General features: G+C 49.7%; 2 protein-coding genes across 4 annotated transcripts in view; one reads left to right on the top strand and one right to left on the bottom strand.

Annotated features, from left to right (window-relative positions):
- Positions 1-6,227: 6,227 nt before the first annotated feature.
- FNDC11 (fibronectin type III domain containing 11) lies at positions 6,228-7,960 on the top strand. Its single transcript, XM_075166839.1, has one exon. The coding sequence runs from the start codon at positions 6,268-6,270 to the stop codon at positions 7,204-7,206; it is 939 nt and encodes a 312-aa protein (XP_075022940.1). The 5' UTR covers positions 6,228-6,267; the 3' UTR covers positions 7,207-7,960.
- A 37-nt stretch (positions 7,961-7,997) lies between these two features.
- The window catches only part of HELZ2 (helicase with zinc finger 2), a 31,211-nt gene continuing 24,130 nt past the window's right edge, over positions 7,998-15,078 (bottom strand). For all 3 annotated transcript variants that reach the window (XM_075166838.1, XM_075166836.1, XM_075166835.1), the window contains exons 15-20: positions 14,332-14,524; positions 13,417-13,551; positions 12,948-13,166; positions 12,497-12,653; positions 11,896-12,063; positions 7,998-11,391 (exon numbers count right to left, since the gene is read on the bottom strand). In XM_075166838.1, the coding sequence (XP_075022939.1) occupies positions 11,267-11,391; positions 11,896-12,063; positions 12,497-12,653; positions 12,948-13,166; positions 13,417-13,551; positions 14,332-14,524 (997 nt within the window). In that variant the 3' untranslated portion in view covers positions 7,998-11,266. The remainder of the gene's footprint in view (positions 11,392-11,895; positions 12,064-12,496; positions 12,654-12,947; positions 13,167-13,416; positions 13,552-14,331; positions 14,525-15,078) is intronic.

Raw genomic sequence — 15,078 nt, 5'->3', positions numbered from 1 at the left:
AATTGCTGCCTCGGGGACACAATTAACTCCTTCCTGGCCTGGTCCAGCTGGGGCATCCCAGAAGAGCAGTTTCCCCGTCAGGTTCCTCAGAAAACTTACATCCCTCTTCCTTCTCAAAGTGAGCCTTCTGAATCACAGCCTGGTGAGGAAAGCGAGTTCCCTGATCTGTGGCGATGATTTAGATTTGGGATATATCTGGAATGTATAATTTATTTCAGGTAGATGAGGCACCGGTGAAACTGGGGGCAAGCAGTGAGTAAATCAGTCACACCCTTGTGATAATGGGATTTGAAGCAGCTCAGTGCAGCCAGCTGGTGGGCAGCCCTGCTCCGAAAGCCCCGCTCTGGTGGGGCCAGGCAAACACGAGGAGTTACAGGTACCGTCCGGGGGTGCAGGGACACGGTCAGGAGCCCTGGAGGAGCTGGTGACGTTGGGAGACTTTTATGACAGCGCTGCCAGCAACAACCTCTAGCAGAAAGGTCTGTGTGAACAGCCCCGTCCCGGGGACAGGGATCACCTTGAACCAGGCACTGCCCCAAGAGCTGCTCCAAACCTGACCCCCACCTTCTCCCACGAGGTCCCAGCTGGAAGCAGCAGAGGAAGAACCAGGCACAGAGTCCATCCTCCTCCCTGTCCCTGCGGTGGTTTCCTTTGCAGCAAATTACTGTTTCAGAAATGCAGTAGACATGAAATACGAAGACAGAAATTGCCAGTGACTTCTAATTTGGGTTCTGCCAATTTCTCTGTTCCAGCTATTGATTTTCTATAAAGATGAATCCCCGCTCCCAGCTCGCTCTGACAGGCACTATCTGGGTGTTTTGCTTACCCCGAGAGTGGAAATATATGTTTTATTAAGTGTCAGAGCTCACTAATGAGAAGAGGGAGGAAAATCAATTGTCTGCTTATATCTTGATCTCAACGACAGGACTAACAAGTTCTTTATTTTGATGCTGTGGGCAGGAGGACAGGGCAGAATGACAAACGTGGCAGACAATGGCTGTCAGCTTTGCTGCAGACAGCTCAGCTGATGGGGGAGGGAAGGGGTACATGGTATTTGATTTTTTTCAAACACATTTGTATTTGTATTAATTCAAAGAGATTCATAGAGTGTTATAAAATCCTATAGCTGAATTGATCCCTCATGCAATGCTACTGAAAACAGTAAAATTTCAGCTGCAGACTATAAGCAGGTTTATGAGCATATTCCTAAAATCAAGACAGCAGCTTGGCCAGCTGTTCTGGGTAGGGCAGCCAAAGGGATCCCATTTTTCCATGCTAAATTTGGGATGAAGGTTAGCCTTTATGAGAATGAGAAGTACAAGCAAGCTCAGTGCAAACGTCTCTGCACAACTCCAGCAATAAACCCCAACGTGCACCATGCTGTGCTCATAGAAAGTGCTCAGGTGACATCCTAACCCTGCCAAAATGAGGAGCAAAGCTTGCTGAGCCCAGGACTTCACCTTTGCTGCATGAGAAGCTCAGCCACTGCACTCAGCTCAGCTGTGCAGTACTTTTATCTTCTACCTCCACCTTTTTCAGGTCAGTTCTGGGGTACAGGAACACCCTGAATGGCCTAGACCTCGCCAGCTCGAAGGCAGACATGCCCTCCACCGAGAGCTATTAAATACAAAGACACCATCACGTCTTCAGAAATCATGGGATGGGAGGGTGCCAAGGGAAACGGACACAAAACGCAAGCCTTGCTTTAAACTCCTCCCTGGGCATCTGGCACAGGCCATGGCTGGAGCCAGAGGCGAGGTTAGCTGGACCTCCGCAGGACTCTTCTTATGGCCTTAAGCCCTCAGTCCACCAAGGCCGAGGGAAAAGGACAGGTCCAGTTCGCAGCACACACAGCCCGAACGGCAGGATTGGGATCCATGACATCAGCATGAACATTCATTTCCTGCAGAAGCTGGGGTTATTGCCAAATACTGATCTCTGCTAGCCCTCCCCCCCAAGCAAGGCTATCAACCTTCTTTCACTCATATTTGTTATCTTCCTTGTCTGTTAGAGAATCACACCTGACAGTTGTATAGTTAATCTCTTGGCAGCTGTGAAATGAAATGGTAAGCTCCAGCTGCCTTGAGAAGATGCATTGATTTCTTAAAATGACAGATCACCTCCTCCCTTGATGTTCAAGCAGAAGCTCAGGGCTGGTGTTATGGATCTTGTCTATCATTCAATTAAAAAAGCTTAGCAGAGATGCACCAGCTAAGCGTACAAGACAGCATCAAGGCTAAGCCCTGACCCAAAGATTTAATCACAGGGAGTATGAAGGCACCTTCAGACTCAGGACGCTTGTCCAGCTTGCTGATGAATGCACCAGTCGTGGTATTGAACTTGCCACGTGAACCAGATGAGCCAGTCTCTTCTCTGCAATTAAACAGCTGACTGGCCAGTCAGGTCCTGCAGCAAAGCACAGCAGGAAAATCCCTTCCTACCCAAAAGGAAGTTCGCTGCACTTAATGGAGCATTTTATATCCTATTTCAACGCATCTCTTTAAGAAGGATTATGTGTTTAAGTTAACAAAACTCCTGACACTGCGTGAAACAGCCTCAGTCTCACTGCAGAGAGCAAAGCACTGGAGTGTGTCTGGCCTCAGGTGTAAAGACTGCAAGATTCACCCTTGCAAAGCGACAATACCCCACCCGACAACATGCCATAAAGCCCCGCACATCCCATTAGTACCCCAGAACCACCTATGCTTTCCTGGGCGAATATTGTCATCTGCAAAGCAGCAAAGCTGAATGAGGCGTATCTGTGGGTATCCCCGATCCGCCCCACGCCGGGCTCAGAGCAGGTCCCAGGCAGAGCAGCAGCGGGGTGCCGACGATGATGTCCTAATGCTCAGGACTTCAGGGCAGGGTCATTCACCATCCTCCTCCCAGAAGCGCTACAAACAGCGCAGTTTGGAGCAGCCTGGATAGCTGAGGCTTTTCTGCTCAGTTCTGCATTCGTTACGCCTTGCTCTGAGCTGCGCGGACGGGGCCAGCAACCATTTTCTGGCTGTCCTGCCTTAGCTACTTCATCCCTGTCTGCAGGGACCCTCGGCTCGAAGCCACGTCCCCGCAGTTCACTGCTGAGGTCTGGGCTCTGCGGGGATAAGAGAGCTTCAAACCAGCCCCCAGTGAGGCAGCTCAGTTAGGGTCCTTGGCCTTGGAGCGAGGGCTCATAAAACACTGAGGCCGCTGCCTAGCCCCGCGGAGCTGAGGTGAGACGCTGGAGGAGCAGTGGGAACATCACCCGCAAAGCTTTGGAAATCACGTTTTGGGGTCTCCAATGACCACAAATCCCTCAGAAAATGGTCCTGCCATCAGCTTAGCGCTCCCACAGCCCCGTCGCAACAGCAAGGGCACAAGATGGGCGTGAAACAAAATGTGCCTGTTAAGGGGGAAGCATGGAGCCCTTGGCCCCTCTGCTCTTCTCCTCCGTGCCCTCCAGGACGACGGCAAACCGGCCGGGCGCAGCCCTGGGGTGGGGGACAGAGCCTTCTCACACCTCGAAGCGCACGATGCCCAGCCCAAGGGTCGCACCGACCCCTCGCCCCGCGCCCAGCAGCGGGAGGTGCATCGCACTGTGATTACAGCAGCCGGGTATTGTGTGCTGGCTCGCTGTAGGCGACCCGAGCCGCGGTATAAAAACAGACGCGGTAATTAAGCAGGCAGAGGCGAGCGCAGCCGCGCTCCTCTCCCCACGCACGCCGCCATCCCCCCGCGGGGCAGCCTGGTGTCGCCGAACCCACAGGGACCCGAGGTACCGCGTTTCCCCAGGGACCGGAGGGTGGGGCTGAGGGGCGGGTTACTGAGATTTATGGAGGGGACGGTACAAATGATTTTGGGGCCAACAGTCCCGTAGACGATTGGGGTACGTCCCCACAAACCACTGCCGCCAAGAGCAGAAAGCATCGCGGTGAGAAGCAGGGGCTTGGGGGAGAACTGGGTGGGTGCCGGCGGCTCGGCCCCGCTAGCCCGGGCACGACTGGGTGGTGGAACCGACTGCAGGGAGAGGGAACAGCACCCGCGTCCTCCCGAGGCGCTGGAGCCTCGTCCCGGGGCGGTGTTGAGGGCAGGCAGGGACCCCCCGGCCCCGGCCCCGGCCCCGGCCCCGGCCCCAGCACAGGCCCCGGGCCCGGCCCCGCACGCCACAATGCGTCGCCATGGCAACCGCCGCGGCCTGCAGGGCTGCGGGCGGCCGGGCCGGGCCGCAGGTAGAGCCGGGCTGGGCCGGGCCGGGGCCGGGGCCGCTGGACGGAGCTCCCCGGGGTCTCCAAGGTGGGTCGGGGCAGGGTAAGGCTGGCCGGGGCCTTCCCGGGCTTGGCCCTTGCCAGAGGGGCCAGGGCTTGTCCCCCAGTCCGGGGCAGCGTGAGGCGGCGGCTGCCCTGGGGTGAGGGGCTGGGTTTGAGCCGCGGGGAAGGCGTTGGGGTGGCTGCAGCTCCCGTGGGTGCCCCCTTCCACCCCCGCAAGCCCTGGCTTGGGCGAGCCCGGGGCCGCGCAGCCCCCGGCTTGTGCAACTGCAGCCTCGCAGGCTGCAAACATAGCGACGCTACTGGGAATACAGCCGTTCCTGGCAAGAAAAAAAGGGATATAAAAACAGAAGGGGAAAACAAGCACAATCACAGCTCTGTCTGTGGGCAAACAGACGGCTCTAGACAGCCAAAGCGCTCTGAAAGCGGGGTAATGTAACCTGGTGCATGTGCCGTCCCTGTTGCACTCCATACGGGGATGCCAGGAACTGGCACTGCTTTGGTTTAGGGTTCTTTTTTTTTGTGGGGAAAAAAAAGTGAAAAGGAAATACAGCTTGTTTTTTAAGTTGACAGCTTTCTTGGAAAAAAAGTTGCTGCCCATGAGTGAATTAGCGTAAATTGTAGTGCAGCTAGGGGCCAGACATCTGAAAGGTTTACAAATGCTTGAAATTCCTATGAGGAAGCGTTATTAGGGAAAATGAGGCTAAGAAAAATTGCTTTGTCAACTAGATATCACCATCTAGCTTCTACAAGACATGTAAGAATTAAAATATCCCAGTTAGATACTACAAGAACTTAAATAATTATAACCAGAAAATGACATAGAATGAGGAAAAAGTTACCTGTTGCTAGAGCGTAGTATCGCAGTCTGACTGGGGTCACAAAATCTTATTTTCAGAATTCCGCATTTATTTCTTTTTCAAATCAAGCGTGTTCAGCTTGTGAAAGCCACCTTCTCCACGTCAAGCTGGGTTCTCATTACAGTAATCACCAACAGGGACACAAGCATTTATTTAGCTAATTTCTGTTTGCGATACATAAGCTGTGTGAGCCACAGGTACTTCAGCTAAAGCACAACAGAGAAACACCTTCCATCGTGGCTCCGCAGGCACCACCAACCAGGGCACGGCTCTGACTAAATGAAACAGCTAAGACTAAGACAGAGAGCGGATACAGCGTCACAAAGGACCACTACCTAAACGCCTTCTTACCAGCAAACCGCTCTCTGTTCACAGGCGCTTTGCATGTGTTTCACTCTCTTACTGTACATTGTTTATAGGCTAAGAGCGTTCTACAGGAAAGCAAGTAGGTATCATGGGCCGAGGTGATGATGTAAACTAAAACCAAAGAAAGGGAAAGCAATACATCACTGAAAACGTTGTCAGGTTACAACTATCAACATGCTAGTATTCCGCTTGAAAGCTGTTGTGAGGTGGCACTCAGCGTATTGCGTGGTTCTGCCTGCCGCATACCAGCTCGCTTGGGGGCAGAGGGTTAATTTGAATCACCAAGGTGATTACGTAGCTGTAGGAACTGGCTTAGAAGATGGGTCTCAAACCTCAACTGCCTGGCAGATTACAAAGAGAGAAAAATAGACATCTCCAGAGATGTAGAAGAATGGAAGGAAATTGCTTACAGGAGTACAAAGGCATCTAATTAGAATGAAACAGAAGATAATAAGATAGGGAGGAATTTTGGCAGAGTATATCAGAATAGTTCCTGACAGTGAATCTGTTAAGCAGAGGTAGAACCTCTCAAGGGGGGGTAGCAGGAGACCTGTTGGTTGGAATATATAAAAGTAGACTATACAAAACATTAGAAACCATACAACTATAAAGGAAAATTCCTCTGGAACTGTATCTAGTCTAACAGTTCTTTCCCATCTATAAATTTATAAGCTAAGCTTTAATTAAGAGAGGAGAGAAGAGTCACAGCCATGATTATACTCCCTCACAGCTGCTTTTCCTTTGGTTCTTGATGTTGTTATTGCTGCTTTCTTACACAGCAACTGAGCTTTGGAATCATGGCTATGATTTTGAATGAGTTTGAAACCAGTTCGGAGAGTACTGCGCACGGCGAAGAACAACAAGACAATGCCAGCTGGGAGAGGTACTTGGAAAGGAAAAGCCTTGTTCTGCAGTTCCTGCACTCCAACCTGAGCCTCCACCACCTCCAGCACCACCAGAACAGAGCTGAGCTTCTGAAGAAGTGTTACTTCTACTTGGAGATTGAGCCCAAACACGTGAACGTGAGAGACCAGAACCATGTGATGCATCGCACTGACATCTTTCAACTAATAGACCCCTGCCAGTTCCAGAGGATGAAGAAGGTCGGAAAAAACCAGACTGAAATCCAGCTGTCACTTTTAACTGAGCTGTTAGAGCAGCTGGAACGAGGTCGGGAGGAGCTGAGCTATTATGTAGAGACCTGCGACATGGTAACTTTCCTCTCCCGGTGGGACTTGATTGTGGAGAGACTGTCCCAGCTCTCCCAGTTTATGGAAACTCTCCTTTCCTTGCAAATGCCAGGAAAGCTCTATGTCAAGCACCGTTTGGTGTCGCATGCAGATCTTAGAGGTACTAGACTCCCCAACATCAGGCTTTCTCTCTGCACAAAGATGCCACTGATTTTTGATCGAAACGAATCATTTGCACACAAGGACTGGGCCACGCTCAAGTGGTTTACCGAAAATCAAGAGTCACACCTCGAACAATGTGAACTGCACTGTAAGTTACTGACAAATGGGAGTCCGACAGAAGTGGGATACGGTAGGATTCAGAAAGTCACCTCCAACACATGTGTAGTCCAGGACCTGCAGCCTGGCAGATCATACGAATTCACAATTAGAAGATCAGACACTCACACTCTTGTCTGGGAAAAATGGCACGACAGCATTATATTGAAGACAAAAACTAATGCTGTTGAAGACGCGGACAGCAGCGCTTGTGCACCAGAAGGATGAGGTGGCACACAAGAACGTTTTTCTCATTTTATCCATTTGAAAAAGATGAATGAGAAAAATTAAAGGTAAACCTTATTTTTAAACATTTTGCGTAAAGCTGAACTCGTTCTGTTTTCAACAACAATTTTACAAGCGCCTTCCCCAAATCTTTCCAGGTTAACAGTAACCCATTCCAAATCTCTCACATAAAATAACATCCTTGGGCAGCATTCGGCACTCAGCACTCACTTCCCGCTGCCAGAACTCACAGGTGGGGGCAGCTAGAAGCAGGTAGTCCTGCAGGACACCTCGGATTCAAAGCACAGGAGATAGAAGCATCTCCATCATCCAGTGCTTTCCATCCACCAAAAGATGCCCAGTGCCAGCTTCTTGCAATGATGTTTTGGTTTTTTTACCCCAAGTTATTTTGTTCCCCATGTCCTTCCTCCAAAACACCTGAACTGAATCCTAAGCTCTTCAAATCACTCACCCTAACTTATCTCCATCTCTGGTTCCTCTCACCCTCTACACCCTGTGCCTTATAGGTACCTAAGCATGATTTCATGCTCACCCCTCTACAGTGCATGAAAAGATCACTCTGATGGAAAAAAAAACCCACACAAAAAACAACAACAAAAAACCCAACCACCCTCCCAAACCCCCACAACAAACAGGGAAGGATAATACATCCACACGACCAATATGTAGAAAACAATCTTTTCTGCAGAAAACAATGTACTGCAGTTAATGCTCATTTTCTTTTTTACCATTTGGTTCCCCACACAGATTGTAGTCAAACCATCACATAAACAGACCTTTTAGTAGTAAAATTTATTATTTAAATAAATTCAAATCATTTTTACAATTATGGCTTAAATATCAAAAAAGGAATGTTGAGGTTCATTCTTATAAACGGTAGAAGCAGGTAAAAATATTTGTATCCAAAACATCATTTGAGGTTTGCTGCAAGTCACAGACATACAAAAGATAAAAACCTGCCACATTTAAAAGTTCCTTAATTTACACTTCACGACACTTAACATTTCATTTCAACAATTTATTGCAGTAAACTGATTGTCCTACACAGATGTGTCCAAATCCTTAAAAACAGTCCAGCGGGCTTCTCCTTTGCCAGCTGGAGCCAAGGAGAGGTTCCCTAGTTCTGGACGTCTGTAATGTCACTGCCAGTCCCAGCGGGATGCAGGGCATGGCTGCAACCACAGGGACCGTCACAGGCTGACGCCTGGCACACCGCTTGCTGCGTGCGCAAGTTCCCGTTGTTCAACTTGGGCTCAAGCTCTAGCTAGTGCCAAGGAAATCAAGTTATCCTCTTGGATAAACCGACATTTGTGTCCTGCAACAGTGTTCTTTTGTCTGTGAGCTGCGGAAAACGTAGAGCCTGTAATGGGAGAGACGCCCTGCGCACCATGCTGCCAGTGGTTTCCTACTGGAATTACCGAAGGTTTGGTCTTTTTGTTTTTTATAAGTATTTTAAGAATATGTGCTTGAACATAAAATTCTTTCAAAAGTAAATTAAAAGCTCTGTGTGCAGAGAAACTGGACTGCTTTGAACTTTTTTCCTCTATTAATTTCTATGCTTCTCTCTATCCATGAGCATAAGGACAAGAACACGATATTCAGCTGTCACTAAGAGTCTGTAAAAAGTTTGATTAATTGCACTTTCTGCTATCCCTGACTATCGCAGCTGCATGACCAACTCTACAGGTACCTGCTCACCGCCCAAACAGCCCAAGAGTCCCGCCTGGCTGTTACTGCTGCTTGGGCGGTCTAGGGCAGCGTTTTCTAAACACCAGTTACAAAAAGCATCTTCAGAGGAAAGAAAACGTGTATGTTGTCTTGCAACACAGAGGTGACCAAGCAAAGCATTTCTGTCTAGGCTTCACCCTCCAAGGAGTAGCAGTAAAAGTTTTTGCCCCGCTGAGGGCAAAGGGAGATGCTTTGTGAGGTCTCTTTCTCGGTCTGTACAAACACATGGCCAAACCCCACACAAGAGCACTGGACTAAGCCACTACGCTTGGGGCGAGTCTCCTCATTTGTGCTACACGTAATGAAATAACCAGCAAAAAAAATGGGAGAGACTCTTCACTTAGGTTAGATCATGAAGATGAGACCCACTGGTTCTAAAGGGACCAAGCTTACTTTGTTAGAATGATGCTGGCACCATGCTGAAGTGTTTATCCCAACAATTCCAGCATTTTTGTAATTCTCCACATCATCTTGGAGATACGTGATTGCATTTCAGTAGTCCATAAAATGATTCCCATACAAGCTTATTTTGGAATTGCAATATTATTTGCAAAATCAGGCTGGTGCAGAAGATCCCAGCTGGGATGACTTCAAAGAGGAACAATGAACTTCACATCTTACCAGCTTTTATCAAGCATCTTTAGAACCAGCAGGAGTTACTTCCCACGGGCTTTTGTCCCTTACAGAATGGCCAGCCACATGCCCGTTATTACGCTTCAGTAAGACAAGAGCAAGCCTGGGTGGTCTCTAGTGTACAGATCAGTCCCACCAAATGCAGAAGTGCAGGAAGGTAGTTTAAAATACGGAAGAGAACAACAAAATTTCTCCATAGGTTCTTGAGTCAAGTCTAACACAGAGTCATGAGAAGAAACACAGCGTCAAGTAAAGACTTTTCCAGACACAACGCTTTCTTATTGCACATTCCTCCACACTGGAAAGAGCCGTGCTGCATTTTCAGTTGCAATCACAGGACAAAATTCATCCCTGCCATAGCGCTGTGAAGTCACGGGGACCCCTCACTTACGCCAAGGAGGACTTGCGTCCCAGCACAGTATATACTTGGTGCAAAACCACCGTGATTGCATCTTGGCTCCATCCCACGTGAACATCTAGAGACAGCCAAGCGTGTGGTCTTGGGGAGAGCTGAGGCAGGCACTTCATACATTCAGAATTGAAATGAGATAAAAGACACCCCTCCCTCAAACCGATCATGCTTCGAAAAGCAGCTCCATGATTCACAGAGAGCACCACTTCACCGCTATACATCTGTATCAGCCATACGTTACCGGGCAAAAGCAGCCTCCTCTAGTGAATCACAGCTTCCAGTTCACAGCAGTTTGGCTACTTAAAATAAAAAAATACATTATACACATATATGCTGTGGTACATTTATCAAATTTCCATCACTGCTCTTAAAAACTCAGGCCATAAGACTGTGAAACAAATTCACAGAGTTAAAAGTTAATAAATTAGAAGCAGCTTTAAAAAAAATATGGGTAGGAAAGGGGGTCTCTTACAGGAGGAGATTTCAAATAAAAGTTTAAAATATGCTTCCAACGTTTCCTGGTAGAAGCAGTCCTCGCTTTTCATTAACTTTATACTGGTGAGGACAACCTCCTTTGTACAAAGGATAAGGAAATCTATTTACAAAATCAGCTTGGCCTTGGCTCTGTGATATTTACACACTCAGACAACAGCGTTTTGGCTAGACAAAGAGTGGTACGTCGTTCCCTCTTTGCTTTCTTCCTTCACTTAAAAAAACGAAAACAACGACAAAAAAACCCAAAACAAAACAGATTGGTTTTTTGCTTTGAGAAATGAGAAACCTTAAAAATTCCCTGGCCTTGGTTTTAAAACGAGTGGTAGCACTCAGAAGCTTTGGTCCTCTATGGCAAATGGCAGCTTGCCGCGCGGCTCCGTTGCGTGCAGTCATTCCACCCTCGACGAATGGACTGAGTATTTGGTCCCCAAGGTGCAGCTGCACTGGCAGATAGGAGGGGGGCTCCGCTGAGCATCTTACCGTTAAAAAAATTAGTGTCACCCTCAATAAAGTCACACACCCATCCATCCATTTCCACTGCTTTTTGGTTTGCTAGAGCTGAACGTTCCTGTCCAAGGTTGCGCTGATTAAAAAACCCCAAGGTGCCAAAGCACGCACTGAAGCTGAGCTGTCACTGTGCGGGGGGAGATCCTGGCTCCTCCACTGCGTTTGGCTCCATAGGTCATTAAATAATGGAAAGACCGCATCCTTCCCAAGGCACACGTAACGCGGTTCAGGTAGAGAGGGACGAGCTCATCGAGGTACAACCCATCCTCATCGGTGGAAGGCTGAAGTCTTCCTGATAAAAATTCCCTGGGCTGCGGTACAGCAGTTGTGCTGCCTGTAATGCTGAAGCAGTCTCCTCCACAAAGGGTTGCACTCCAGGAGGTACCGGTTCCCTGTTGGCACAGGGGTGGGGGCAGCGGGTTAGTGGCCAGAAGAGGCTCGGACGACACCGTCACAGAAACTTTTGTCTTAACATTTCCAGCCTAAAGGAGCTGGATAACTTGCAGGGACACGGAGCCAGAGCTCTGCGAAATCCCAGCTCCCTTTTCAGTGCTGTCATATCTGTGAGCAGCTTCCCTACACATCACTGCCTACGCCTGCGTGATTAGGAGGAAAATAAGCAGCCAAATTCTGTTAGGAGAGAGCTCTAGCATGCAAGTGATGGAAACAACGTGGTCCGAACCAGAGGGTGAGAAAAACTAATTATACATGCTGCCTGCGAGCCATGCACGATCTCTGCTCTGCACAGATTGCCCAGATAGCAGTTTCAAAACCACAGACAGCCTAAAGGGCAGAAGAATAAAGCAAGACCATCGGTCGTACTGGTTAGGATCTCCACCCCTTCATCCAAGCATCCTGTTCCCCCGCAAGCCTGTGCACACTCCCAGGAGACCCACCTAAAATGCAGAGTCCTTCCTTAGCTCGCGTGATGCCGACATTGACCTGGTTTGGGTCGGTAACAAACCCCAGGTACTTCTTCTGCCAGCTCTTCGTGGGCTTCCTATCAATCTCCGATCGGGGGCAGGAGCGTACAGTCGACAGGATCACGTATCTCCACTCACTTCCTAGAAAGCGGAATTGAACCAGATTTTTTTAGAAGGAAGCATCTGGCCACCCCTCCACCCCACAAGACACTCATTTCTCTACAGCAAGACCCACAAAACTGCAGCCACTGTTTGAGTTTCTCCAGCTTTGGAGGCTGTCGGACTCCTGGTCGTTGCTCTCCAAAGAGCACGTGCTATGGCAGTTCTTTAACACCCCCTTCAGCCGTCCTCCACCCTCCTGTCTTCAGCACCTGCCCGGACACTCCAGGGGTTTCCAAAGGATTTATTATATAATCACAAATCACCCAGAAATCTGGCCCAGGGATACTTCCTCCATGGCTGAAATGACCCCGGTGTAGGATTTGCTCGAAGACTGTCTCTGTCAGAAGTTGCTGCAGTCCTCAGGAAGGCAGGAGAGAACAGAACCACCCCTCCCCGCTCCTGCCAGCCTCACCTTGACTCTTCATGATGGTGCAGACGGTCACTCCACGGATGCCCTCCTTCAGGAGGCTCTTGCTGATCTCGGACACCTGGGCGTTGTAGGGGCTCAGGATGGCGATGCTCTCCGGCTGGATGGTGCCATCTAGTGTCAGCTGCTTCGCCATCCTCACCTGGGGAGACCAGGGTCCTGCTCACCTGGGAGCGGTGGCCGGAGGGACCCTGTCCCCAGGGCAGCGATGGTGCCTGGCTGTGCTGCTCCCCCTGCTCTGGGTCACGCTTCCCTACAGCTGCCTCCAGCCAAGGGCACTGTGGCGTGCTCCAGACCCAAGAAGACGCCAGGCAGATACTGCACCCCACTGATCTTTATCCTATATCGCTGCTCATCGTCCCTCCACGATCCCCAGCGCCCCCAGCACAACACCCTCCCTTTTGCATCTCCAGCAATTCCCCGGGACCCTCCTCACCGCCTGCTCCGCTTCTTCTGGGTTAGCTTTGGAGTTCTCGTTTCCTTCCTCAGTAGAAATCATGAGGCTCTGCTCCTTCCCCTCCACGTGCCCGAAGATGATAGGGCAGCAGCTGTTACCTTTGTGGTGGAAGACACTGGGTTTACGAAGAAGCTGGGGCCACGTTTTCAGCCGCATTTTGTAAAACTCCTGGGACGGGAACTCGCAAATGTCTTTGTGCTGGCAGAGAAAAGGGGAGAAACAGAGATGAACAAAAACCAAGGAACTTCTCAACCTGCAGCATCTTTTTGGGCAGGCTTCGCCTGCAATGCCACTGTGCCAGAGCTGGCACCGGGCGAGTGCATTACTCATTGCTCTAGGAAGGGAAAGCGCTAATGGAAAGTATCTGTTTCCCAGTGGCTTGAGGCAAGCCCTGATAGCAGCATTTTCTGTGATGGAGAAAAGACAATCCACTCGAGGAAGGCCTCACCATGCGGTACTGCGTATCCAGCATCCACGCCTGATTCTGGTAGCGCTCAAAAAGAGATGTCTCCATGCCGAGACTCTTGCAGAAGTCATTGTTGACCACAGGCCGCAGCTGTTTGTGATCCCCAAGCAAAACAACCTGGAACGAAGAGTGGACACCTCAACTATGGGGGTGGTGGCACTGGTGAAGGCAATCAGCTCTTTGAAAGACTATTTGCACACAGACATTTGTTGCTCTTTATTTACGTTATGGTTACGGCAACCTCAATCAAGGACCACGTTGGGCATTATATAAAGATCCTGACTCAGATAACGCGGAGCCTTGTTCCATCTGACAGGAGAAAGACATCATGTAGTAAGTCTACTGTGCTTCTTTTCACGTTAATACTTTGTACCCGGGCAGCACATTTTTTGGTGGCAGTGATACCCACCCTGTAAAGAAGCACCAAAAATCCAGCCACCCTACCACTTGTTTTCTCTTGCAGAAAGCCAAGAGCAAGTTTAGAGGAGACAGCACGGGTGTCACTGTCTGAAGACGGAGAGCGGAGCGGATACACACAGCAGAGAGGCGAGCAGATCCAATAGTTCCCTACCACAGCTCTCCGGCCTACAGCAGGTCTTACGACTGCTTTACGTGATAGAAACAGATAATGCACAGCTCATACATCTAGTGAGAATACGTATGGGCTGCATGTACCTCTCTGTGCCTCAGGATTTTAATTATAGTCACTAGAGTTATACCCCAAAGGAAGCAGCTCCCTGAAGGCTAAAACATTGATACAGCATCAGAGATACTACCAAGAACCACCTCAAAACCTGGTAAAACTTGGAAGAGCAGCATGGTAAGGGGTGGAAGACATGCAGAGGTTTGAGAGCCCTGAGCAGCTGTCCTAGAGACGCATCTTTGGAAGGGACTTACCTTCTCAGCATGGTGGTGGCTGACCAAGGGGATGAGGGTCTCGGGCTCTGTGGACATGGCACACTCATCAATGATTATCTGCTTGACATTGAGCTGCTCCAGGCAGCTGGCAGATGCAGCGGAGCACGTGCACAGGATGACATCGTGGCGTGTCAGTTCGTACGCACGAGCGGCTGACAACTGAAATTTGTACCTGGTGGTCAATGCAGAAGACACCAGGTTATGCATAAGGGAAACATCTCTGGATTCCTCATGCAGGAACCAGGCAGAGACTATACTTTCCCAATTTATTATGGCTCTATCTCCCTCCCTAGGATGAGCCGGTGTTCCCAGAAAAGGGCTTTGGATGGACACTGTAGGAAACGTACTTTGTCCTGAACTCAACAGGGCAGGGGCTCAGGGCAGGGGATGCAAGTGTCACACATGCGTAATATGACTTTTGGTCCAGACGGACAACAGCACCAGAGCAGAGGTGATGCTGAGGCTCTGCACTGCACCACTAGCCTCGAGCTAATCACTTTTTATCATCGTTCCAAACACACAGCTTGTTAATCTGTCTTGATGTTTTCACCTAGTCCCTCGGCTTGCATGAGCCAGGACAAATCTGCCGACCTCCACGCCGTCTACCAGTTTGTGTCAGCTGAGACCCAGCAAGAAGAGCCCAAACCTCTTCTGGCGGGGGGAGGAGATTGCTGCACTGTGCTCCTTCGGGCAGTGCTTCAGAGGTGGCACGCGGCCAAAGTCAGC

This window comes from Calonectris borealis, chromosome 17, assembly GCF_964195595.1.
Source record: "Calonectris borealis chromosome 17, bCalBor7.hap1.2, whole genome shotgun sequence".
Lineage (NCBI taxonomy): Eukaryota > Metazoa > Chordata > Aves > Procellariiformes > Procellariidae > Calonectris > Calonectris borealis.
This window is presented reverse-complemented; position numbering and strand designations above follow the sequence as displayed.

Bases quoted from the DNA above. Each gene is read 5' to 3' on its own strand.
- FNDC11 (XM_075166839.1), top strand. From the start codon at position 6,268: ATGGCTATGATTTTGAATGAGTTTGAAACCAGTTCGGAGAGTACTGCG.